This window comes from Thermobia domestica, chromosome 16, assembly GCF_964235325.1.
Source record: "Thermobia domestica chromosome 16, izTheDome1.hap1.1, whole genome shotgun sequence".
NCBI lineage: Eukaryota > Metazoa > Arthropoda > Insecta > Zygentoma > Lepismatidae > Thermobia > Thermobia domestica.
In genome coordinates this window covers 1,091,293-1,118,870 of record NC_137469.1, presented here as the reverse complement: position 1 = coordinate 1,118,870, position 27,578 = coordinate 1,091,293, and the positions used below count along the sequence as shown (strand labels likewise).

The window sequence follows — 27,578 nt, the reverse complement described above, 5'->3', positions numbered from 1 at the left end:
AAAATCTACAAAAACTATTTTTTTGTAAACTTAACAAAGAAAATATACAAAAACTATTTTTGTAAACTTAGTACTTAATGCTGTACAGCAAGCACGCTACCTATTAAGATAAAAAAAAATAACCTGAAGAATGCTGTAATCAAGATTTTCATTCTGGCATTAGCAGGACGGTATTATACAGTACGAACAGATTACCCGTTCTTCGCATGGGGAGAATACGTTTCATTTTGGGCATAAAGGGCTTTATTTGGATGTAAATGGCTTCGGAAGTGTCACTGTTCGTCTCAGTGATCCCGAAAACTATAGATTCAACACTAATATTGGTCATTTTCGATAATTTTTAAATTTCTCTCCTGCTCTTCCCATAAGGTGGACCGTCAAAGTGAAATGATAAAAAAACATCCCAGTCTCAAACCTCACCTATGTTGAAAATTTGATCGAGATCTGTCGGGTGGTTCAGGAGTTCACAAACATAATCACTTTCAATTTTGTGTATCAGACTAAAGAATGAGTCAGAAAAAACTTGGCCGCTTTCCTCCCGCCATATTTTCTAGTATATAAGATTAACATTGGCAGCTCTGTGCATAAGCAAGGACAGACTGCCGATCATACTTACGAATAGATTGTCAGTTGTGAAGTGCGCGTGGTGTGGTAAAGAACGATGAGTCAGTTAGAGAAACGAAAACTAATTGTGAACAAATACCTCGAAAATCCACGTATGTCCTTAAATAAATTAAGCAAACTCGTAAAGTACCCTCGGTCTACTGGGCAAAATGTAATTAAAAAGTACACACAAGATTTAACTGTTGAAAGGAAACCTGGCTCAGGTAGAAAACCGGGGACTAGCCAACCGAAGCTGGAGAAAAGGGTTATTGCACTGCTGCGTCGGAATCCGAAATTACCGGAAAGAGCAGCAGCTGCTGGTGTGGTCAAAGCGTCCCAACCTGCAGTGCACAGAATTAAAGCAAGGAAAGGTTTACGATCTTTCAAAGTGCAAAAGGTACCTAACCCAGACGAAAAGCAACAACTGACGGCAAAATCCAGAGCAAGAAAACTCTATGATCAAGACCTTACTCAATATGAATGTTGCATTATGGACGACAAAACCTATTGTGTCGCTGATTTCAGTCAAATTCCCGGAAAGGAGTACTACGTGGCACTGAAGAAAGGAGATGTGCAGGATAAATTTAAACAACGGAAGGCATCCAAATATCCCAAAAAAATATTTGATTTGGCAAGCTATTTGTTTATGCGGCAAAAAATGTAAGGCGTTCATCACAACAGGGACAATTAACGGCGAAATTTATACGAAGGAGTGTTTACAAAAACGCTTGTGTCCATTTGTGATGTCACACAGTAACTCTGTTTTCTTTTGGCCAGATCTTGCTACCTCTCACTACTCTAAAGCAGCCACTGATTGTTATAAAGAAAAGGGTATCGTCGTAGTTCGAAGAGAGGCAAATCCTCCAAATTGCCCTGAACTTAGGCCAATTGAAAAATATTGGACCCACATTAAAAGAACATTGAAAACATCAAAAGGGAAGGCAGCTGACTTGAAAACTTTTCGTCGCAAGTGGACTGCAGCTGAAAATCAAATAACAGAAGAAGATGTGCGAACTCTTATGAAGCGGTTTAAAAGTAATGTACGAGCATTTTTTCATAATTAGTTCTTTATGATATATTTTGTGTGTTTAATGTTTTTTACTTTATAGTCAACTAAAGTATTAAAACGACCTTCCTTCTTTTAATTTCTTTACCTACTTTTTTGGTCAAAGTTACTGGCCAAGTTTTTTCTGACTCATTCTTTAGTATAGCCTTTGGCTAGCTTGTGGCTCCGCCCCAAGACTCCCCCATTTGCTCGGCCCACGGCCTCGCATCTCGTATGTATCAGCCTTGGCATCAACAGTGAATTTCGTGCATTTGCTCTTTATATTTCCTGAATTTTCCCAGCTGGGGACTTCGCCCCCACACCCCCGCCTATGCTCGATCTACGACCTCGCACCTCTTAAACTCACAACCCTTTTCACAAGTTTTTTTTTCTGTTTCAACTGTCTAAAATACAAGATTTCGTATTCCCAAAAAACGCCCATTTAAATAGCATATAGATTTCTTCATCCTCCTTTATACCCCTTAAAATTAAAAAATATCCACTTTTGGCAATTTTTCTGTAGATTAGTCTCGGAAAGCTACAATCATGCCAAATTTTATCATTCTACTCCTACCGGAAGTGCCTAAACATTTTGGGGTGTAGAAGACGTCCCTTATAAATAACATGGGAAAGATTTTTCAGTTCCCCATAATACCACTCTAAAGTTGGAAATTTTATTTTTACTGATTTACTTAGGAAACGATAACGAAGACATACAAGCGTACTGAATTTCAAGTTTTTATTCTAATTCCAAGTACCTAAACCATGAGATTATAGGTTTAAAAAAAAATAAATAACATGGGGAAATTCTTGATCCCTCCTTTAAACCCTCTAAAAATTATTCACTTTTGGCAATTTTCGTGTCGATTAATCTCAAAAAGCTATAATCATGTCAAATTTCAACTTTCCACGTCAACCGGAAGTGCGCCTTTTTTAAGATAGTCAATGACAGTCGAAAATTGTGGTCAACTCATAAACTTCAATTATGTCCAAACATGAGACACATTTCAATCGCTAGGTCGCATCGAGCTGAACAAAATATCATGCTTAAGGGTTAATCCTCATGCGTAATTTTCGATAAAATTGACAAAAATGAATTTTTGTGTCATTGAAAATATGCCGTTCGTTGCTAATTTTATGCGGTTGACAGCTTTTATTTTACTTGAATACGTTATTTATTTATTTATTTATTTACGTGCTGTAAATGAAAAGTATAGACAGTTAACAGGAAGATTGCACGAGGGTGATTCAGAAAGTAATGTCTCCAAGCCCACTACTTGGCCAGGAGTACTGCAAACATTCTAAACTGTTTATCATTAACACAATGATGTTTAAGCTATACAACGTCACTTGTTTAACCTTCCTATCTCTTCTCATTCCATAGTAATCGAGCAATCGATGACATCCAGTGACGTCATCCGGTTGAAACATCCGGTTGAAACATTGGGCTGTCATTGAATTTCTGACTGCGGAAGGTTGACATCCACGAACATTCAGCGCCGACGACAAGTCGTGGATACACCATTACGACTCGGAAACGGAGCGTCAGTCAATGGAGCACCGCCACACGTCCTCTTCTCCGCTAAAAAACCGAAAGTTGTCCCATCTGCTGGCAAAGTATTGTTGCCCTTCCTCATCCTGCCAATAGTCCGGATCTTGTGCCCTGCGACGTTTGGCTCTTCCCCAAACTTAAGGATCACCTAAAGGGCCAATGCTACAGTTTCGACGCGGAGGTGGAAACAGCCATTCGGCAGTGGTATCGCCAGCAGATACCACAGTTCTTCGCCAACGGCATGAAAGACCTTGTTTCGCGTTGGCGCAAGTGTGTTACCCGTAATGGGGACTATATCGGAAAATTATGCCACCATTTGTAGCTAACATTGCATGCTTTCCACTCATACGGTACCTTATCTGCCAAACACAAATAAAGGTATTATCTTGGAGGCATTACTTTCTGCAGGCACGTAGCCAAGATTTCGCAATAGGGAGGGAAGGGTCCGTGTCGAGATACTGTGGTTATACACCAGGCTCTTTTAGGACAATAAAATGAGGATATGTTAGTAAGTATTTTAATAAATAAATAAAAAAAAACTATGAAGAAATCTTGAGTAAAAGAATATTAAAAGGTATTGAAAAAGATTCCGAGGTCATTCGAACTCGGTTCTACTTGTCTCCTTTCTTTCTTTCTTTCTTTCTTTCTTTTCTTTTCTTTCTTTCTTTCTTTCTTTTATTTTATTTTATTTTATTTTAATCTTCATTTAATGCTATCAACGATAGCAACGAGACTTCTTTCGGGAGTAAAGACATCATATAAAATGGATTAGTGTTGCCCTGAAATTCAAAATGGCTCATATTATTCGTGATTCTGGGCATTTCTTAAGTTCTACCTGAGAGTCTACATTATCATAGAAATAGATGGAATTCGGAATGCTTCATTACAATAATATCCATTTTCAACTTGATCCCCCCCCCCCCCGTTTCCTCCACACAAAGCTCCTAATAAGAAAGAGTAACCAAACGCTTGTAGCTTTAGTGCTTGCTGTAGCTTTATATTTTTGACGCTGATTCATCTTTTTCTCAGATCTTTTTGTTTTATCCTTCCTTAATGTTTTTCATTTCTGGATCCGAAGGGGGGTGTCCGGACCACCCGGACCCACCCCTTGGCTACGTGCCTGACTTTCTGAATCATTCTTGTATCTTTGCGTTGACTGGAGTTTAGCATCTCTTTCTTTTTAGCACCGAGGCTATATGAGATGTGGATTTACAATTTACGGTAGAACCCAAACCACTGTAAGACGTTCAAATTTCAAAGCATTCCTTCCCGGGAATCAAACCCGAAAACACATGAACCAAAGACGCTAGCAACTAAACCAGCAGTCAGAGCGATTGTCTTTGTCTTGTAACAGTAAGAATAGGCCTACTTCTAACAGTGATGCTCGTATTACTTGTAATGGCAGTAGGTGTCGTTGAGGTTCCATTATTTCATTCCTAAAAGGTGGCCACTCTCCCGAATGCTGAAGTAGCTTTCGCCTGCTGCCATAATGCGACAGGGTTTGGCTCTGTCCCAGATCCCAAGAATCCTTTTGGGGTTTAACAAAAACGAAAAAGAAGAAGAAGAAGAAGTTGGAAGTGAGAGTGTAGTGTGAACAATTCTACGGAAGTTGTCTGTCCAAATAGAACAGAGTTTATTGCTAACAGCTTAGTTTATATACCAGAAACAGTAGCACATTTGTTTCACACTTAAAGAAACACACAAAAACATTCGCATGTTTATGTATAATGTATACAGTTAGTTAAAACGTCTAAGGGAACAAATCTTTTAGTGAAGGCCGTTTTTATACATTACTTATCACCGCCTAAAAACGACCTCGCAGAAGAAAGTTATGCGAAAACTTTTTGAAATAAATTCGAATGTGTTCACAGCGAAACTGACTTTGCTTCGAAAATTAAATGACATCATCCTTTCCAGTTCCGACCATGTATCGAGTCTAGATTAATATAAAGAAAAAAAATATTTTTCTCCATCCTTGGCTGTATTGAGTTGATCTTAAGTCTATGGCTATTCGATGCGTTCGCAACGCGTTTTTATGGCTCATGCGTTCGCTTGGAATACGCTGACCATGTATTTAAATGTGGATGGCTAATTGCAATGCGCTGTAAACGCGAAAGCAATAAAAACGCGCAGAATACGTCGGGTGGAGCGTATTTGGGGCGTTTCGGAACAATAGACCGCCTGCTGTTTCGGAAACAGTAAAAGATGTCTAAAGGTAGGAAAAAGCGAGGACGTGTTGCCAGGCAAGAGGATTTTAGCAAGAAACAGCTGCTTGGAAGATGCTTTGTGCAGAGTATCGGAACTCTGCTATTATAAAGTATGTGCGTGTGTAACAAAAGAAAATTCACAAAAATACAAGGAAATTCCGAAAAATTAGCTAATCACAGAAAAATCTATGTAACACAATAGGGTACATACAAAAAAGACCTGGAAACCGTGGCTGGCTCACATTATCATTTATAACTGACGAAAGTAAAATTACCGAGTAGCTACTCAGGTCGCGTTCGCTGCGGGAGTAACGCATCGGAAACGCACCTTCGAGAAGCCATACTCTTAGGGAGTTTCTTTTTATACTTTCAGTTTCCCTGTCATTTGTTTTTTGTAGCAAGAAGCAGCGGATTTTTTTTTTCCTTTTCTTTTCCAGAAATGGATATGCCGTCCAGATCTGTATTTTACACACGAATCACATGGGTCCGGACCCAAGGCGACAAATTTTCAAGGACATATTGAAGTATGGTCTGCGGAAAGAAAAAAACAGCCCGAAACAAAAAAAAAAATGAGGGAGATCAACACAACACTTAAAATAATGTTGGTAGCAACATACAACCTGGTTGCGTACAGAGATAAATGCCCACATGACTGGATGTAGATGATCAGCAATGACGTGCCGATTTTTAGGAGACGTCATGATGCCCTCCTTACATACTACTGGGGCCATGGCTGGCTATGTCAAGGTTTCCTAAATCATAATGGGGCCACCACCGGCCTCTCATCGTTCTACTGTACATGTGTCGTGCAGCTGTTCCCCTGAAAGGCGACGAATTCTGACCCGGCCATCGATATGATGAAGGCAGTATCGTGATTCGTCGGATCATGCAACGTTGTGCCATTGGTCAGCGGTTCAATGACGGTCAGTACGTACCCATTTTAGTCATAATCGACGATGCCTCGCGGTTAACATTGAGACATGTGTGGAATATCAGCTGTGTCGTTAAAGTCTGCTGTTATTTGTGCCAACGTTTGCGTCCTATCTTGTTGTACCAATCTCGACAGACCACCACGTCCGAGATCTTTAATGAGATATGGCCGTCTCACGCCTTGTCGTTTGGTGCTGGTTTCATTGTCCTTTTCCCACTTTGGAAGATAGTAACCATGGCAGCTCGCAAACACTACAAGTGTCGGAAATACTCGTTGTTCCCGTGCTCTGACCATCATAATCTGGCCCAATCAAACTCTGATATATCGCCTTCCTTCTTCTACGCACAAGCACCACACTGATTGGTCAAGAGACAATTCTGTCATTGTCTGTCGAGCGGTGTGCTTGTATCTCGTGACTCTTACGTCAGCTGATAACTTCGTTCAAAAAGTAGCGAGTGATCATAATGTTTTGGCTGGTCAGTGTGTAATATCTTGGAAGGACTGATGTTAAAAGCCTTTTTTCTCTTTGTGTACACCACTAATCGCAATTCATTTCCTCAGCGATGTGTTTACTAAAGTGATGACGCCAGACTTAGTTTCGTGGGGGCAGAAACATTTTTGGGAATGCAGCAGTTTTTTTTTTTTTAATATAACGAAAATAGTAGTTTTATGTTATTTCACCTATATTACTAGTCTGAGGGGAAGACGATGTCACCATAGGGCGCCTGCCCCTCTTTCCTTCCTGTAGTGTAGTCACTGATTCACTAACGTAATTGCTTGGTTCAAACTCGATCGCTGGCGTGGTAAAGTGCTAACCTTCTATCATTCTGTGCTATTGATAGTGACATTCCGTATAATAACAATTACGTATAATTGTATAGTTGATAAAAAATTGTTTGAGAGAAGAAAATTGAGGGAGATAGGTTCGATGCAGCTAAAATAATAATAATAATAATAATAATAATAATAATAATAATAATAATAATAATAATAATAATAATAATAATAATAATAATAAAATTTGCTAATGTGGCGCTTTCATTGAGTGTCAAACTAAAATTAGAAAAATGAAATGAAATTTTTGAGTTTTACGTCCCATGGATATGCCGGTTAGAATAAAGGAGACGGTGATGATGAGAGATGAATGAAATGGTGGAATGAAGAAAGTGGGAGGAAACGGGAGAACCCCGAGAAAACCCACGCACACACCACAAAGGTGTGGTGTGTGTTTGTCGACCACAAAGTTCACTTGGCGGGAGCAGGGTTTGAACCCGGGGCTCAAACACCAGAGGTGAACGAAACTAAAATTAGAGGACATATTAAGATATTATAGTGTGATGAACAAATATCTCGTTGGGGACGCGGTGACTTAGTGGTAGAGCGTTCTTTCTGCTGCGAGGGGTCTCTGGTTCGATCCCAGCTCGCTACACGTTAGCTTTGTGGTGGACAAACACCGTGTGCGTGATTTTCTAGGGGTACTCTCGTTTCTCCCCACTTTATTCATCCCACTATTCCATTCATTTCTCATCATCACTCTTCTTTAGCCTAGCCAGCATAATCGTGGGACGTAAAAAAAGCTGAAAGAAATATCTCATTTCAACTACATAGTTATGCTGAATATATGTAACATTGTCCCTACTAAAGAAGGAAATTTCACTCTTTCAATATTCATGTCACTTGGACATTATTTAAGAAACTTGAATATTTACTTTTGGCACACCCGGTATATTTATTTGCGTTATGTGGAGTTGATTGTTTTGTGTCTGGTGGGACGTTGAGCAGATTATTCCCATGCACGTGTCCTCGGTCACGGAAAAATCTCTTTAGCTACGTTTCGTGATCTAATGAGTGGCCCAGAAGTCACAGCGCCACGCAATGACTACAAAGGGAGGGGGAAGACAAAACATCTAATGCCAAAAGTTTTCACTGAAAGCCATGTCATTTTTTTCGTGCTCCCACCCGGCAGATGCATTGTGGAATTTATCTTTTTCACATCTTATTTTTCGATTCTTTCTTTACGAACAAAATTTTAAACTCATATTATTTTCTTCATGACAGTTTAACTTTTCTTGAACACATGCAAAACAAGAATTAAAAAATACGTGGGAGCTGAAAATAATAGAAGATTGAAGAATGTGAATTGACAGTCATGAAAATTTTGTGTTAAGATTCTATTTATACTCAAAAGAGGAGCAAGGGAACTTGCTCAAAGATCAGCAATAAAAGTAGCTGATATTTGTTGGGGAATAAAGTTGAGAGTGTGTAAATGGTTGGTGGATGGATACCAAAAGTTTAACGCCATGATGTTTGATAGACCGAAGACAAAGTACTTTGTTGTTTGCGTGTTGTCTTTGATATTACAGAAGTTTAAAGATTTCAAGATGTCATAGCGGGCTGTGTGAATTTTAGGGATGGGCAAAACCGTTTTTTTAAATAAAAACCGCAAACCGGTGTCTAGAAAAACCGAAACCCGAGAAACCGACATTTCAGTTTTCTACAAAACCGGTGCGTTTATTCACCGAAACAGGTTTCGGTTTTCTTCAAAAACCGGTTTTAGTTTTTGTGAAAACCTTTGGAAAACACATAAAACTATTTCTGTGGAAACGGATTCAGTTTCCGGAGAACAACGAAACACAATTCTGGTCAGAAATAGAACAAATTTTGAAAAAAAAAAAAAAAACAGAACCGGTTTTGAAGAAAATCGAAACTGGATTCGGTTTTGGAAAAAAAAACTGTTTTTGTGCCCACCACTAGTGAATTTAGTGTTTTTTTTGGGGGGAAGGGGCATTTTTAGTTTTATTTGTTTAACTTAATCGTATCATAGATTAATACAGGGGCGGATTCAGGGGAGCGATCGGGGCAATTGCCCCCCAGAAGAGGAAACTTTCTTATTTTATATATATAAATAAAACCCATCCCAAAGTTTGGAGCCCTTAAAAGTAGCAGCATGACAACCCACCACCCCCTCCCCAGAAGTCGGTCCTGAATCCGCCCCTGCTTTAATATAATAATGAAAAATATTACCATACAGAGTCCTTCCAGAAGTGAATAAGGCTGGCGCCACTGACGCAGACCCAATTCACTAGAAAAGCGTTGGTGGAAAAAATAGCATAGGCCTACAACCCTTAACTGTGCAACTGTGGCACGTTAGCTTTTAGGAAACAGTGAGAGTGAGCAGACAGCCGAACTGAATCTATACGCGAGATGCACGTCACGGGAACGATTGGAAGTAATATGAAACAGCATTTCGCTTTCAAGTTTTGTGTAGATATAATTTATATATATAATTTATTCATTAATTGTTGGGGCCCTTTTTGTGGATCATGATTCAGCTGCATATACATACAGTATGACTGGCGTCTCTGACATGTAATTTTTTTTGGGGGGGGGGGGAGCATCAAAGAAAGTGATTTAAATGGTACTGCCTAGCCCAACCTGTTTATTAACTTCGATTCCATTTGTTACCTTTCTTCTTTCCTTCACGGACCCCCTAAAGTATATCAAGAACTCGATTACAATCGTTTCACAGCCTGAATATTATATTCCAAATAAATATAATTATTATAATTTGTATGATATTCTGTCGTTAGTAAATAAATTAAATTAGAATAAAATATTGAATATTTTGTACTTCAAAATATTGGGAGGACGCGTCCCCCTCGTCCCCCCTCTAGAGACGCCCGTGTACTCTATATACAATAATAAGAGCACTCAGAGAGTGCATACTTCCACCAAGACTCAGGAAACCAAAGGAATAAACCCCATATATATTATATACATGTGTAAATAAAAAGCACGGGTAACTTTGCATTTATGTTAGTGTGTGGAATTTGTATACTTCTTGCACAGCTTTAGGGGAAAAACACACAGCACGCAGACAAAAATCCAACAAGAACTTAACCTTCTTGGCGGAAGTAATAATAATAATGATGGACATTAATTATTAGAAATCCAACAAGGTGGCCTGGATCATGGGTTGAGTGCTCCCGCTCAAGTCCGAATCTACTTATTTTTGTATTTTACAAATTCCAAGAACCAAAATAAAATGCAGGGTCAAATGGTTCACAAAAACGAAAATCCCATCAGAACAACAATGCCAGAAGGCAGGCTAGATACGTTAAGATGTATTACGTAAGACTAATTTTGAGGATCTGATCGAAGACTTTGCAGTTAAGAGAGTGTAAGAGAAAACTATTTTACGGTTTATTCTTGTTTATATATTTTGGATTACATATAGGCCTACCTACATATACATATAGGTACATAGGAGCACCGAAATCTCTTAAATGCTTAGGTCCTCTAAGGGGTCTTAATCTGGCCCTGGGGGTAGAATTGAAGATAAAATCTAGTCTTGGGACGCTGAGTCTAATTTAAAATCATTTTTCTCTACCTCTCTCCGGTTTTTTTTTTTTTTTTTTTTTTTTTTTTTTTTTTTTTTTTTTTTTTTTAGTTTGCGGAGATCTGGGTGAATGGTACCACTTCTAATTTCAACAGAGGATGTAAAACTATTCATGACACCACAAACATATTCTTTAATAAGTAAAAGAAACATTCCTATTTATCTGTTACTGTTTCTTTCTCTGGACATCGATGTTAAAAAGAAAATAATTGATGTTTGTTATTTTGGTTTGAGTAGAGGTTTAACAAAGGAGATAAGGACATATTTTGGGGACGCAGGATCTATATTTAAAAAAAAAAAATCTTAGTCAGTGTCTCCGAGCGTTTTTGCTCTGATTTTTATGGACAGACAGACAGACGAACGGATATAGCCGTGATGTAGGACTTCCCTTATACATAGCATAATTTCGTAGTCTAAAAAATCGAGAAGAGAAGGCATGGAGACTGGGAAAGAAACTTCAGCCTAATATTGCTTTATATTTTGACTGAAAGTCAACTAGCTCGAAAACAGATTCTCTCGTAGCATCCAACGCAACTAAGCCTTGTGGTATGGAAGTTGGTCGCATGTGCTGGAGATGGAATGACCGAAGTGAACACGGAGGAAGAATTTAATCTCGGGTTGTCCCCACAACACTCAGTACGGAAGTTAGTTATCCAGAGACAAAAGCACTGTCGATGGTGGCCATTCTTCGTCTGGAATGTTGGCACCAAGTCTAACGGAGTCCACTGATTTCTATTAAAGTGAAATACCATCGAGGATTTAAAGTCCTTTCAGCTTCTGTACAAGGAAGGAAAATCTTTCGCTTATGTCCTTGCACTACCACATATCCTCTATTAGACTATACTCCACGTGCCGCATCACCCGAATTGACGTATGGCATCAGCCAATAAGTACCCGGCTATTTGAGGCGATCGCAAAGCGTATTTATTGCTCATGCGTACTCTTGAAATACGCTGACCATGTATTTAAATGTAGATGGTTAATCATAAACGCGAAAGCAATAAAATCGCTGAGAAAACGTCAGCTCCAGCGTATTTTGTGCGGGTCGGAACAATAGACCGCCTGCTGTTTAAAAGATTTCAAAAGAAAGGAAAAAAGGGAAAGACGTGTTACCAGGCAAAGGGATTGTAGCAAGAAACAGCTGCTTGGAAGATGGTTTGTGCAAAGTATTGGAACTCTGCTATTACACACCTGGACCTGGCAAAAAGACCTGGAAATCCTGACTGGCTCACAGTATGATTTACACATCTGGTGAAAGTAAAATTACTGAATAGCCACTTTGGCCGCGTTCGCCACAGGGGGGTAACGCTTTCTCAAATAGCCTAAGACTAAGATCGCAGTTCGCTGTTACTAAACCTTCAGGGAGGAATCTAATCATTCATAATTGATTTGTTGATAATGATCGTCACTGAAAGTTTGGTAACAACGCACTGCGAGCTTATTGGCTGACGCCATACGCCAATCCGGATGACGCGGAGTATAATACGTTTTCCTATTGTGGCAGAAAATTGTTCTTCATTGATTTATAGGGAGTGTTTAATTCAAAACGCTTTTATATACATATTTACGTTTGTGTATCTGGCCATCAGTTACATTGTTCCTTCCAGACGTCTTTTTTTTTTGGGGGGGTATGCCTTCTGGAGGAGACCGAAATAATACGTTTATAATACAATAAATGCCTATAGTACTCGCGCCGAGTCGTGAAGCTTGACCTAGATCTACCGATTTCGCCACCCAATAGAACTCGAGGGTGTGTTCCAGTCGTCAACCCCCACCCATCATATTTTGTCAGTGTCTTCTATCGCACTAAACGGAAAACATCTCCCGAGAGTACAGTGTTGTCGGATTGGCGTCAAGTTCCGTTTTGTTAATTCTTTTTTGTTGCGTTATATTTTCGTTGTTACTATTTGTGCTATTGTTATCATTTTAGAACAATTGTTACAGTAGTTATTGTTGTGCAGTGTTATTATTGGCAATTTTTAAATGCCTTTTTTATATACTGGTTTACTATGTCTTCAAAGTTTGGCAACATTGTTTGTGAGTTTCAGCTGTTCGACGTTTCCCCAAGTGTGCGCTCGGGGAGCGGCTCCACGAATTGTACCGAAATTTTCCGATGTGTTGAGCTCAAGCAAAATATTTGTATGATTGGTTTAGAGCCCAAGCTTCACGACTCGGCGCGAGTACTATAGAATAGTACCATGTGAAAATAATATGTGCCTGTCTGAATACTAAGTATGCCCCCTCCCCCCTGCCGAAACTTCTTTTTTCTTAAAGAAACACTGATCAGCAAGTCAAAACAATCTGAAGAATTTCCTGATGGATCATCATCAATTTTGGCCAGGATTAATAGAGTGTAAAGTTAGGAATGGGATTTCTCCATGGAGTGATATTCAAATTGGAAATGGTGGAAATCCGCTCCTGGTTTCCTTCTGGTTTTGTTGATCGCTGTAGACTAGAAACAGTAACAGTGAGAAATGGTTTGCTTCCATCAAGTAACGTCCCAAGAATGTATTGAATGCTCTATTCTCTGTACTAAAACCAGAACTAACAGAAATCAACCGGTTCTAGTTACAATGTTCGTCAATATTGAGTAAAAACGATAATAGGTAAAAAGAATCGGTCCTTTGTAATCAATCAAACGTTTCAAAATATATTCCATTTCCACTCCGCTCTCTCTACTAAAGCCGGAAGTGGTAAAAATCTATTACTACTCCTGATTCTATTTTAATTGAGAAAATATCATACCATACCTACCACATTCCTCCACATGATGTACACGTGACAATGTTAACTGTTGGGGGCGTGGTGGCTCAGTGGTAGAGCGTTCGTCTCTGGTGCATGGGGTTCTAGGTTCGATTCCAGCTCGTGCCAAGTAAGCTTTGTGGTGGACAAACACCGTGTGCGTTAGTTTTCTTGGGGTTCTCTCACTTTCTTCATTCCACTATTTCATTCATTTCTTATCGTCATTATCCCCTTTAGTGTAGCCGGCATAAACGTGGAACGTAAAACTTAAAAATTTCATTTCACTTCTTGAATATTAATTGTTTAAAGTAGTAAGTTTCTGTATTACGAAAAAACAATCGTTCGTCATTGATTTTTAAGCAGTTTACTTTCCAACCAAAACTCCTTTCTATATTTAATTGCTCTCTCCGTCCTGGAGAACTTCTTAATAGATGGCCATCAATTTTAACCAAGATATGAAAGGTAATATGTACTAGTGCTGTCGAATTTTTGTGACATTTTCGGTTTTCGGTTTTTGAGAAAACCGGTTTTCTGAAACCCGAAAATGCTGTTTTCAAAACTGACATTTCGGTTTTATGAAATTTCACTTTTTCCAAAAACCGGAAGACCAATCGGAACACGACCATTAGGAAGACCTAGGGGTAGATGGGAGGACAATATTAAGATGGATGTAGCAGAAATAGAAATACAAAGTGGAAACGATGTAGTTGGCTAAGGATAGAAGTCAGTTGAGAGCTTCTGTGAATGCGGCGTTGAGCCCCTGGATTTCATAGGCCATACAGTTAGTTAGGCCTATATAATAATAGCTATGAGTATGAAATGAGAAGAAGCGACAAGTGAATAGCTTACATCTTTCATTTCAGAATGCAGTTAGCGGATTAAAATTATGAGAGGACTGAAAACAGTAGAATTGCGCTATATAATCATACTTTTTTTTTTTTATCATTTAATACTTTTTTGGGGGGAGGGGTCAATGAGCATTCCAGCGAGGATGCTATATTCGAGGGTATCAAAATGTGATTGAGGGGGAAGTTCCCCCTGAATCTTCCTGTCATTTACACACTGAAAGTATCTTTCGCTCTTAATTTGCCCTTTTGATTATTCGTTTGTTCGTTGTGAAGTTTATCAAACCCTTTCAGCATTGAGACTATTTGAGATGTGAATCTACAGTAAAGATAGAACCGGAACTACCGTGATGAGTTCAAATTCAAAATTATTTTTCTCCCATAGGGAATCGAACACGGGGCCATTTGTATTTGCCCTTCTAAATAAAATAATTCAACTTAATCTTCCTTTATTCAGTTGCCACAACCGAAGAATTGAAAGCTTTTAGTTAAAATATGGGGGAAAACGTGAGAGAAATACCTGTTTGTATCTTCGTGGTTGGATATCATGTAGCAATACGTGATGTGGTGACAAGAGCTAAATGCTCCTTCAATAGGAAACCGTTCGTTCGTCGAAAACTGTATCAATTGTATCACGAAAGCATTCTTTCTTCTGTTTTTGAATTCTTTTGTTGCGTGTAGTGTGATTTGTTCTAATCGTGGTTAAAAAGCTACAGATATTTTATGCGTCATTCTGTTTTGTTTACGTGAATATGGTCGTGAGGCAACATATGTCTTCTGAGATTATGGAAAAGACCCAGGACGTCGGTAGCGAATCAATTAGTGTTTCTCTGGAAGAACAATAAGAACTGCTGACTGGATCCCTGTTACATATTCCGCACGCGACATGAATTATTCACATGTTCCTCTTGTTCTTTCCATTGAAATCATACGTCTTTCACCACACACTAACGCTTCAGTTAAAAGCAACGCTCACAGATGGCAGCACAAGACATGTTGTTGCACTTGTAGGTGTAGAGTGGTGACACCTAGAGGGTACCAGGATAACTTCAACGATGGCAGTGTTTTTCTTTTCCTGCACTAACGCTTGATTTTATTTAATCACATGAGAAGGTTTTTGGAGTTTGTCACGTCATGTATGTTAAAATATTACTTTCCTGGGATTGAATGTGATAGAATAACATTTCCACAAAAGATAAGGAAGATCTATTGTGAAAGAGAACGGCAAGAAAATGGTTTTGAGAAATGTAACGAACATAAATCGTGTCCTTGAGTGTTTCCACTGCAAATAGTGCTAAGTTCATATTATATAATTTTCAAAATATTCCATTACATTACAACCGAATCGACCGTTTGTTCTCCTCTTTCTCTTATATTTAATTTACTTATTCTGTGAGAATTTTGATCTGCTCCTCCCAAACTAAAAGTGGGCCCTCCGCTATTAGTTACGAGCAGCGGCGCCGATTTCTCTGTATAACTTGGGGCGTCCAGATAGGGCTATGTGTATATTCCATTGCAAGATATGGGCTAAGATCTTTGGGTGCCAAGATCGATGTCCCTGGCTCCCACTCTTGAATTGTGATATGGATTGAAATTATTAATATTATTCAGACTGTTGTTGAAAAATAATAACTCCATGCCTTAAGAAACCCACCGCTGCAGAGATATTCTGATTATAGAAGAATATTTTAAATGAAGTTATCAACAAAATATTAATAATAACTTAGATTTCATGGTAAATTGCCTAGTTTCTTTGAGCGTCCATTACAAAAGGTAGTTCAAAAACTACGTAGTAGGTCTTTTGTATTTGTATATAAAAAATAGTCTATAAAAATGTAATCTTAATGTATTGTTTCACTTTAGTTGTTGGTCCAAATACCTCTGAAATGCTAATTTCAACTGTTGATTTTTTTTAAAATAATGCAGAAAATGTCTCCCCTGTTGCCTGAGATATATATTCCATGTCCCCAAATCCCCGTGTGTTAAAGGGCGCCACTATTCAGTCTTGTAGACACACCATTCGGCTGATAGGCACATCATGCTTTCTAAGCTGAAGGAGATGGATGATTATGGAAGGGGAATGTGGGAGGAAACAAACCTCTGAATAGCCCACGGACACGATGTGGTCCACCACAAATTCACATGGCCTGTGTTTGAACCAGGGACCCTGTGCACCAGAGGTGAGCGTGAGCGCTCTATAACTGATCCATCATGTCCCCAATAATAATAATAATACAATCACACAGTAAAATTATTAAGTAACATACCATACTAATCAAGAACTGAATGTTAAATTATTTGAATGACCACTAAAGGCTTGGGGGCTCTCCGCAGACAACGTGGCATGGGGCCCCTTCTCTACGTCCCACTTCAGAATTGGGTCCCATGATGGGTTGGGCACCCCACAATACGGGGTCTGCGGGTCCCTTATTTATGCCCTTAATAACCACTACGTATAGCCATAGGAGTACAACGCCACAACTTGAGAACTAGTAATCTAATCCATCAACTCAATGGCCAACGGCGTTTTGGAGTCGTTTGTGCTTAAAATACCAAACACTGAGAGGTCATGAGGTTAGGCAAAGAAACGCTTTTATCGTTTATTCTGGGGGGGGGGGGAAGCAACATTTGATTATTTTATTTGCAGAAGCAGCTACGAATATCTTGATGGACAGAAGCCAAAATGTTCATACGAAGAGGTCAATTACTTAATTCTCAATTTTGACGTTGTAAAATTACAATGCTTGTTTAAAATGCTTCGAATGGCTTTATCACAAAAACTATTTATCATCAAATTTTGCAGTCTCATAGGGACCACGTAAACTGTTTGTGTATTTTCTGAAAATGAGATAGAAAAGATTTCGAAGAAACTTATTTCATGAAATAGCGTTAAGTTTACATTTTCAGATGCGGAAAACCAATGTAGCAAAGCCTCAATTTTGAGTAAACCCATCTATGAGTAGCTTTTATTTATTTATTTATTTATTTTTAGAGATTTACGTCAAAATACACGTTTAATTATTTCCCTTAAGTCTTCATCCCAGCGAAATTAAAATACCGCTAATTTTACAGTAATTATGTGATATCTTCAAATAGATAAAAGATAATCGAAATGTGGAACAAGAGCGCCCTAGACAATATCATTTTACATGAGAAACCGTTATCACAACTCACTTATCTGCTTTCGATTTCGAGCCATTTTGAAAATCGGCATTTATTTTCGCGTTTCTAAACAGCTGAAAACGGAAAGCCACTAGGTGACTTGTGATAACGGTACCTCACACAAAATAATATTGTCTAGGGCGCTCTTGTTCCATATTTCAATTAGCTTTTATCTATTTGAAGATATCGCATAATTACTGTAAAATTAGCGGTATTTTAATTTCGCCGGGATGAAGACTCTTAACACAATTTTGTTTCCCAAATATGATGCAGAATAATTAAGAATATTGTAATTTGTAATGTTTAATGACACTTTTATTTCCGTTATATTTAAATATCTACTTTTTCTTTCTTTTCAGGCTGGTACCGAGGTTTCTCAACGAAAAACCGTTCGCTCAAGGTAAGTTGATGGTCACAATATTGAGAATTCTCGCTTCAGTTATTTTCCAGTAGTATTCTTCATAGAAAACTGCTTGTATTTTGTTGCAACTAGTTTTAGAGAACTCAAATATTTTGCTTGAATTAGTCAGGTGATACCATACTGATTATTTTAATTTTGATCAATTTTACTTACTTCTTAGACATGCAGCAACTACTTGCACATGTATAAAATACAGTAATAAGAAATCAGATTTAAGGTTCTTCAATACTTCTAAGTAGTTTGAAGCTGAGCCATTAGATGGCGCAACCCTCGGCCAATAGAATGAAAAATGTAGACTTGAGAATGAGGAGCGGAAAGAAAAAGTAAAGAAACAGAAAAAAATGTAAACACAGATAGATTAGAAGTGGATTGTAAAAGATTAAAGAGGAACTTCAAACTACAAAAACCAAAAAGCAATATAGTAAAACTTAACCCTTTTAAATTTTGCTGTTTTTGAGGCATTTTGTAGACTTTCACTCAATCAGCTGTTGCGTCAAGACTATTTATCGTAGAATCATAGTTCATATCTCGTTTTGTTCGGAATAGAACAATGTTTCCAACTGTATCACTCAAATTTCTCTATTATGTACCAAAGGTGAGAAATTCCCTCCCAAAGTTGGACAAGGGTTTTTTTTAAAGTCCCCGTTTATCGTAAATTTCTCCCCTCAGGCACGCGACACTGAGAATGGTGAAAAAAAAAAAAAAAAACATTGCTTCATTGTGAAGAGAATGAAGTACAAAGAATGTAATACCAGTCTTGATGCTCTAGCCGATTTACCAATTATCCCTGGATAATAAATTTTCAGTTAATTTTTAATCAATCACTTTCAGCATAAAGACTATTCATTGTAGGAACCACTCGCATGTCGGTAACATGTACCTCTGGAGACAGAATTCTCCGAAAATGGGGGGGCGGTGGCTCAGTGGTAGAGCGTTCACCTCTGGTGCCTGAGGTCCCGGGTTCGATCCCAGCCCCCGCCAAGTAAACTTTGTGGTGGGCAAACACCGTGCTCGTGGGTTTTCTCGGGGTTCTCCCGTTTCCTCCCACTTTCTTCATTTCACTCATCATCATCACCGTCTCCTTTAGCCTAACCGGCATAAACGTGGGACGTAAAACTCAAAGATTTCATTTCATTTTTCTCCAAAAATGGGAATTTTGAGAAAAAAATCCTTTTTTCAAATTTTGTCCCCCTCTAAACTTTGTGGTGGGCAAACACCGTGCTCGTGGGTTTTCTCGGGGTTCTCCCGTTTCCTCCCACTTTCTTCATTTCACTCATCATCATCACCGTCTCCTTTAGCCTAACCGGCATAACCGTGGGACGTAAAACTCAAAGATTTCATTTCATTTTTCTCCAAAAATGGGAATTTTGAGAAAAAATCTTTTTTTCAAATTTTGTCCCCCTCTGGGCGTCCCCTGTATTAACGCTCAGATTCCAAAATCACATGAAACATACTACGTAACGTATGTAATACCTGCCAAAATTTTAATCTTATATCTTGAAAACTGAAAGCAGAAAAATATTTCCCTATTTGTAAGGAATATCCTACGTTCTTTTCATCATGACAGAGAACAGGATATTATATAAAAATTCCCTGAGACATCCCTAATTATCATAGAACCATGAATCGTATCTCGTTCTGTTCGGAATGAATCAGCCTTTCGAACGGTACCACTCGCATGTCGGTACCAAAAAATTCCTAAAAATCCCTTCTTTCAAAGTTTGGGCGCCCCTTTTGTTAACGCTAAAACACACTACATAGTGTGTGTAATATCTGTGCGAATGAATAGGGATGTGTCAGAAATTTTTTATGTGTTTCTGTCATGATATAGGGGCAGGACTGGATTAACCCATCTGAAGGTCTGGGGCTAAAAAAATATGTGGCGCCTGTTAACTTCACCTAATACATTTCTGTGAAAGTACAGTAGGAAATTTAAGGGAATATGTTTCATATTTTTGGTCATATTTTATTTTATGATGGTGACTGTATCTTCATGATTCTTTTTAGATAGCCAGTTGAGATTTTGATCCGAGTGGAGGCCTCTGTCCACCTGGAGACCTGAGGCCCCCTAACCCCCCCTTGATCCGGCCCTGTATAGGGGAACATGGGATATTCTCTATACGTAGGAAAATATTTTTCCCGCTCTGAGTTTTCAAGATATCAGATTGATATTTTGCATAGATATTATATACACTATGTTGTATGTTGCAGGTGATTTTGTGATACGAGATTTAACACAGGGGGCGCCCAAAGGGTCCCAAACTTTGGAAAGGGTTTTTTTTTCAAGAAATACCTTTTTTTAAAAAAAAAAGAAAAGGAAATTTTCTCTCTTCAGGTACATCATACCGACATGTGAGTGGTACCGTTTGAAACTCTGATTTATTCCGAAGAGAACGAGATACAATTCATGATTTTAGGATAAATAGTGACAATACTGTACATACTTTACTAAACTAATTGACTAAAAATGTGTAAATAACGGAAGAATTCCAATTTTCGAAAATTTTTTGACACATGCCTATTTATCCTAGGATCATGACTAGTACCTCGTTTTGTTTCAAATGAGGCTTGATTTTAAACGGTCTACCATTCACAATAAGTCACTATGTATTGCTCGAAAGGCATGGGAGATCTGAGTTCGATTTCCGGGGGGAGCTTATGTTCGGATCATGCATTAACCTGTAGGTCCACGTCTCATAAAGCCACATTGCTGAAAGATATGCTAAACTCTATCTAACTAACTATTATGGGATTTTTTCTTTGTAAAATTATTCTTTTCATGTGGGGGTTGAAACATATGTTCTTCTCGTGAATATTGTAGATTATTTTTGTAATCTTATTGTGTGTGTATTTTGTTTTTCAGGGAATATTTCCTGCCTCTTACATCCACTTGAAGCCTTTTAAAGTTGACAATGAAGGGTAAGTAGCGTGTTCATTCTATACATTTGTTTTGTTTTAAAGTATTGTAGTTACTTCAAAATAGCATTACAGCAACAGTCTTTAGGTAATTGCAATTAGGAGAGCAATTTTACAAATTTTATCAATGTGTATCATATCTCTGGAACATGTTGAGATATCAAATTGCTACAAATGGCATTATAATATTTACACTCACTGTAAACTATCTATATCATTGGATATGATACTGCCTAAGCAGCAGGGCCGTAACTTGTGGGGACAGGAGGGCTACTGTTCCTTAGGGAAGCTCCCCGCCATTTGAGTGGGCCCCACTTTAAGACAAAATTTTATTACTCCATATACGATACGAACATGAAATTATAAATGAAACATCAAACAAGTTCACTACATTACATAAACAAAACAGCACACAAAAAGTAAATAAAACAAAAATAAGTCGTGGGGCCATTTCAGTAAAAAAAAAAAAAAAAAGTCTACTATTAGGGGCCCTAGAAATAATACTTATTCGTATGGCTTTGAGATTTGTTAATATTGTCCCTTTAATTAATTTGTCATGTATAGAACGGGTCCAGAGGCGTAACTAATGGCCCCGCAGACCTTGTCGTGCGGGAGGGCCCACAGGCTCCGGAGGGCCCGCAAAGAATAAGAGAAACTTGGAAAGAAGGGGCCTATTTTCGAAAAACAACTTTTTCTAGGGGGCCCAAATGTTAATGCTTCCCCCCTCTTCCTTCAGAAAGAATCTAAGTTATGGCTCTGCTAAGCACGTTTCCTACATAAACCTTTTTATAAAATATTGGATTTTCGATCCTTTGTAACTTTGTTCCTACTTGTATTGTTTGAAATACGTCATATCGTGATTATAGTATTCGTCACTACATTTCTTCCTACGTACATTGACTCGTTTTTCTCACTTGCTTTTTAGTATTGTAGAGGTCTCTAAAAATGCATTAAGTTAGGCAAACTTATCGTAAAGACCTAGGAACTATACGAGGTGATATCAAAAATTTTCGAGACTAGTTCTGTTTATAAGAAAGAACTTTATTCATCTACGTTTACAAACTATTACCTTCAAAATAGTCATCCTGTACAGCGCTCTCAGATTTCTGCGACTGCTGGAATGTGTCCTGGAAGTCTTCTTTTCGAAGAGTGTCGAGTACATTCTGCGATTCACGCTGGATCCTCGCAGTGATGTCTAAACAGTGACCTTTGCTGGATCTTCAGCTCCAGGAAGGTGGCGAACTCTACAGGAGCCAAAGCTGGCGAGTAGGGTTGGTGCGGAATATCGATTGTCTTGATTCTAGTGAGAAACTCACGTGTGAGGAGAGCATAGTGACCGGTACATTGTCGTCAGGGGGCAGCCAGTTTTTCGCACGCTACAGATCCAGTCACTTTCGCCGATTGTCCTTCGTTATACTCCCCAAAACCTGGCAGTAGAACTGTAGATCTCGCTGTTGGCGATCTAAACGAATTCATAATGCACAATGCCGCGAAAGTCGAGAAAGACGATGAACATACATTTTGTCGAACTGTGGATCTGCCTGGCCTTTTTCTGTCGTAGAGATGATGGACTCTTCTGCTGTAAAGACTGTTACTTTGTCTCAGAGTCGTACCCGCACGCCCAGTTTTGTCACAGTAATGATCCTCGACATGAAGGATGTTTGATCAACGGCACGCTGACGGAGTTCTTGACAGACTTCGACGCAGTGTTCCATCTGCTCCTGAGTCAGCAGCTGGGGATGAACTTAGCAGGAACACAGCGCATCTTCAAATCAGACGTGCGTATTGTCTGCAGTGTTCCGTATGACACGCCGACAATGGCTGCAATGTTGTGGACTGTTGTCCGACTATCCTAATGCATAAGTTGCCGAATGGTTTCGATGTTCTCGGGCATTGTGCTTGTTGAATGTCGTCCTGATTTCTCGTCGTCTTCCGCTCGTGAAGCTCATGTGCTACTCAAAACACCTCAAACAACTCATTGCAGCATCACCGTATATGTGCCGAACCATGTCAAGCATGCCTATGGCGGATTTGCATAGTTTCACACAGAATTTCACGTTCACTCGTTGTTCTACGTAACGCATGTGGTCAAAATAGCACCAACTGCACAGAGCTGCCAATGTACACAGGACGATCTCTCTTGGTACACTGACTTACGGAGGTCGGTGCTCCCTGTACCTGTACGTGCAACCTTGCGCTCTCAGATCTTCTATAGGGCCTATAGGAAGTATTTCCTTCCTGATAAGATCGTTAGGCGCAATGGGAATTAGGCTAAATGAGAATTGGCATTTCACCTAAAATGGTGGATGTGATTATTATCTGCCATTGACAGCTGATAAAGCGTTAAGCAAAATGGGAACTAGGCAAAGTGAGAAGACGCCGGTTTTCGATATCTACCGCTTTGAACTTACTGTTTCAGCCTTCGCTAAGTCTCCCAATACGCCCAATATGTTATAAGTTCATAGGATCTTTATTGCTTATCTCTGTGTCAGGAATCACTTCCCAACGTTTGTTACATTAATTAAGTTACACCCTGTATAAATACTAATACTTTAAAAATATAGGCTATTGTATGTTACGTTAGTGAGTAATGGTGAACTTATATCTAAAAATATTTAAAAGTTACTAACATGTTATAAAAAGTTAGCTATATTAATTTTTAAAGGCATTGTTAATTTAGATCTCTTAAGATTTGTAAAAAAAGAAAAAGTAACTAAATTGGTAGTATTGTATTTCAGTTAGATACACCGAAAGTTAAAAGACTAATTCGACCAAGGAACAAGGGCACCGATCTTGGGGGGCCCGAGCCCCCCTAAAGCTCATGTAGGCCCCCTCATTGTATTTGTGAATATACAATATTTGGCATGATTTGAATGCAATTTGTCTTAAAATACTCATATATGCCTTCTGCATCTGAATGGGCCCCCTCAAATTTATCGAGAAATCGGCGCCCTTGCCAGGGAGTGGAAAATGTGTGTGGCCAGAAGTAGGACATTCGTGTGATTGCGGCTATTATTGTACTTAATAAGAACAAAATATAGTCATTAAGCTTATTCCAGTTGTATACATATTTAGGTTCTTCAATACTTCTAAGTAGTTTGAAGCTGAGCCATTAGATGGCGCAACTCTCGGCCAATAGAAGTATATTAGAAAATAAAAAACAGATTGAAACACAATAACTACATTATTTAAAGCAATAATAAAACCAAACTTAGAACATTATCGTAGCTCAACATTACCTAGTGCATTATCCTTGCAAAATTTTGATTTAGTCATTATTTTCATTGTTACAACCATTCATTGTTGAAAACGCGGAACACAATATCTCAGTCAGTAATTCACGAATGGATCTCAAATCACGCAGACGTATGTACTAGTACAATATCTAGTGCATTATCCGTGCAAAATTTTGATTTCCTTATTATTTCCATTGTTGTGAGCACTCAATTGTTGAAAACGCTGTGCACGATATCTCAGTCAGTAATTCACCAGTGGATCTCAAATCATGCAGACGTATGCACTAATACATCATCTAGTGCAGGCCTGTCCATGAATTGGCTCCCGGAGCCAAAGCGTGAGCGAGTACGAGCGAAGATAAGAACAGGTGAGCACAGGTGCTGCTAGCTTCGCTTCTTCCACTGCATCCGATAAGTGTTGCCAACCACACATGATGGCAAAAAACCTATGGCCAAGCCTGGCCAGAAATTCGCACGATGATAAGCATTGAGCAGACGCAAGCGTGAAATGTGCAGGTGTGCTCTCCCACTCCCCATTTCGAAAGCAGTGACGCGAAAACACTGCAGGAAATAAAATTGGTACGTTTTTTGGTCGAGGAAGACGCATGATAGAGGTTACAGTTAGCGTTGAAGTAACTAACAAATGAACAAGAAAGAAAGAAAGAAAGAAACTAATATTAAACATGTCATCTTACAGACGTAAAAACGACTGCAAAAATCGGAAACGAATTGTTTCAGACCTTTTTAGCTTGCTTACACAATTCGTGACGTTGTATTACATTAGCACTCGGTCTATAACTTGTCATTCGCTTCACGTTTGCTAAGTTGTAAACGCCTTTCGTTGCTAGATTGATAGGAGAACGACGGGAGGTTGAAAATAATAATAATAATAATAATAATAATAATAATAATAATAATAATAATAATAATAATAATAATAATAATAATAATAATAATAATAATAATAATACGCATTATTATTATTATTATTATTATTATTATTATTATTATTATTATTATTATTATTATTATTATTATTATTATTATTATTATTATTATTATTCGGACCAAAGAGGGATGAAAATGGGGATTGGAGGAAATTCATAACTAGGAATTGTATAGTTTATACCGCCCACCTAACATTATTAGAGTTATTAAGTGTAGAAGGCTGAGGTGGGCAGGCCATGTAGCCAGAATGGAAGAAATTAGAAACGCTTTCATAATTTTAACTGAAAACCCAATTGGAAGAAGACCACTAGGAAGACCTAGGCGTAGATGGGAAGACAATATTAAGATTGATCTTGCAGAAATAAGAGTACAGAGTAGAAACTGGATCCAGTTGGCTAAAGACATAAGTTAGTGGAAATATTTTGTAAACGCGGCATTGAACCTTCGGGTTCCATAGACCATAGAGTTAGTTAGTTATTATTATCTAAAAGAAATATTCAAATGTTGTTAAGAGACAATTACACAGAAGAACTGAGTTCCGACCAAACACTAATTTGCCGGAAGGAAATTCCAGTGCAGTCCAGCCTACTTTAAGCGTTATCCGTGCAACCCACGTTTCATGTTCAAGACATTGGGAATAATTGTTCGTATCATTCAGTTGGAACGTTTCCTTTCGAATTTACGCTATTACAGTAGACCTACGCTATTACAGTAGGCCTACGCTATTACAGTAGGCCTACAACATTGTGACTTTCAAAATCAGTCAGTAACTATCGAAGAAAGACAAGCGTGTAGCTTCAGTCGTTGAAATGATTTAACATTCTTTTTCACTTTTAACAAGCCACCGGCAAGCAACCAGCCAGGGACAATACATTTTTCCTTATTAAAAAGACACTCCTTGTTAAAGAAAGAAGAAAAAAACTAATTGCAGTCACTAACGTTCACACTTAAAAGTGGAAAATCTCTTTGGCTCTCTTAATATTTTGTTTGATTCTTTGCGATCAAAGTAACTTTAAAAGTGGAGTAAGAAATACTATTCTTCCTATTGATAGTGTAATAGTGGCTTCTAATCTCCACAACCAACCCCTTGCTAAGCCTATTCGTACACACATACATGCATAAGCTAATTTTCTGGAGATAATACTTAGATAATTATAAACAAGTGCTACAGTTTTTTTTTTTCGTATCAACAGATTATCTCTTTTCCTAAAAAGCGAAACAACATAATATAACAAACCCACACTCGGATATAACAAACCCACATCCTTCTTTAACAAAAGGAAAGAAAAAAGAAGAAAAGGAACGTACATAGTTTATCATTTGATTGCTGTTACAAGTTTGTATTGTCTATAGTTAACGGTTACCACATTGTAAAAAAACACTTTACACTAAATGGCAATCAGTTACCATACATACTTTTTTTTTTTTTTTTGGTAAGCTAGTGATTACCGCCAAGGTTGACAACACTTCCGCTCCTCTAAGGACGAAACCCGAAGATCCACGAAGCACGAACAATGGTATTTGCCCGTAGAATGCTCGTGGGCGTTCACGAGGAGAGTTTCCACTATCTGCTCGCCGTGGGCAGGGCTGATCTAGTGCATTATCCGTGCAAAATGTTGATACTGTTGATACATATACAGTAACCATATCAACCCGTTCCTGAGAACTTTTGCCATAGCGCGTGATCGAGAAAGAGTTGTAAAGTGTATAAATATCTTTGTAGTCAGAATATTATCATAACCTCTCAATAAAGCAGAAGGCACGAAGCAATCAACCGTGAAGTAACAAATAGTATCTAGAAGTTCGTTTTTCCCTAACGTGACACATAACCTACGTGTAAATAAAAGATGTTAAAAAATCACATGTCCGTTGTATTCATCGTAGTTATCATTACTTGCATCGATTTGATTTGATTTGATTTTCAGATTAGCATCCGTTTCAGTAGCGAGGCTATATGAGACGTGGACCTAGAGCTTAACATGGAATCGAACCACTAGCATCGAGAGTACTGTTACATCGTATGCTGGTCTATATTTGTAAGCATCAACACGTGCTTCTTATTTACAAATAAACCACGTGTTTTTCACTACAAAAAGCAGGATAATAGAAATCATCATCATTAACAAATCATGTGACAAAAGAGAAAGACTAGCGCCCCACTGTCAAAAAAAAACGTATAAAACACCCTTAACACCTCTATCGATATCAGTTTTTGCTGGTCAAATACCTTCTCTCAGCTTGCCTGGAGCTCTGAAAAATCTAACCCAACACAAGTCTTTTAGCTTGCCTAGAGCTCTGAGGTTTCCTATCCACTTAGTTTGCCTAGGGCTCTGTGAGATACAAATCTTGTTCTTTTTCTTTTAGGGGGCGCGGTGGCTCAGTGGTAGAGCGTTCACACCCGGTGCTTGGGGTCCCTGGTTCGATCCCAGCTCGCGCTGTGTGGACTTTGTGGTGGACAAACACCGTGCTCGTGGGTTTTCTCGGGGTTCTCCCACTTTCTTCATTCCACCATTTCACTCATCTCTCATTATCACCGTCTCCTTTAGCCTAACCGGCATAACCGTGGGACGT

At 38.5% G+C, this 27,578-nt stretch overlaps 1 protein-coding gene across 4 annotated transcripts in view; it reads left to right on the top strand.

Moving 5' to 3' along the window:
• The window catches only part of spg (dedicator of cytokinesis spg), a 499,880-nt gene that overhangs the window by 216,105 nt on the left and 256,197 nt on the right, over positions 1–27,578 (top strand). For all 4 annotated transcript variants that reach the window (XM_081742033.1, XM_081742031.1, XM_081742032.1 and 1 more), the window contains exons 3-4: positions 17,846–17,886; positions 20,771–20,826. In XM_081742033.1, the coding sequence (XP_081598159.1) occupies positions 17,846–17,886; positions 20,771–20,826 (97 nt within the window). The remainder of the gene's footprint in view (positions 1–17,845; positions 17,887–20,770; positions 20,827–27,578) is intronic.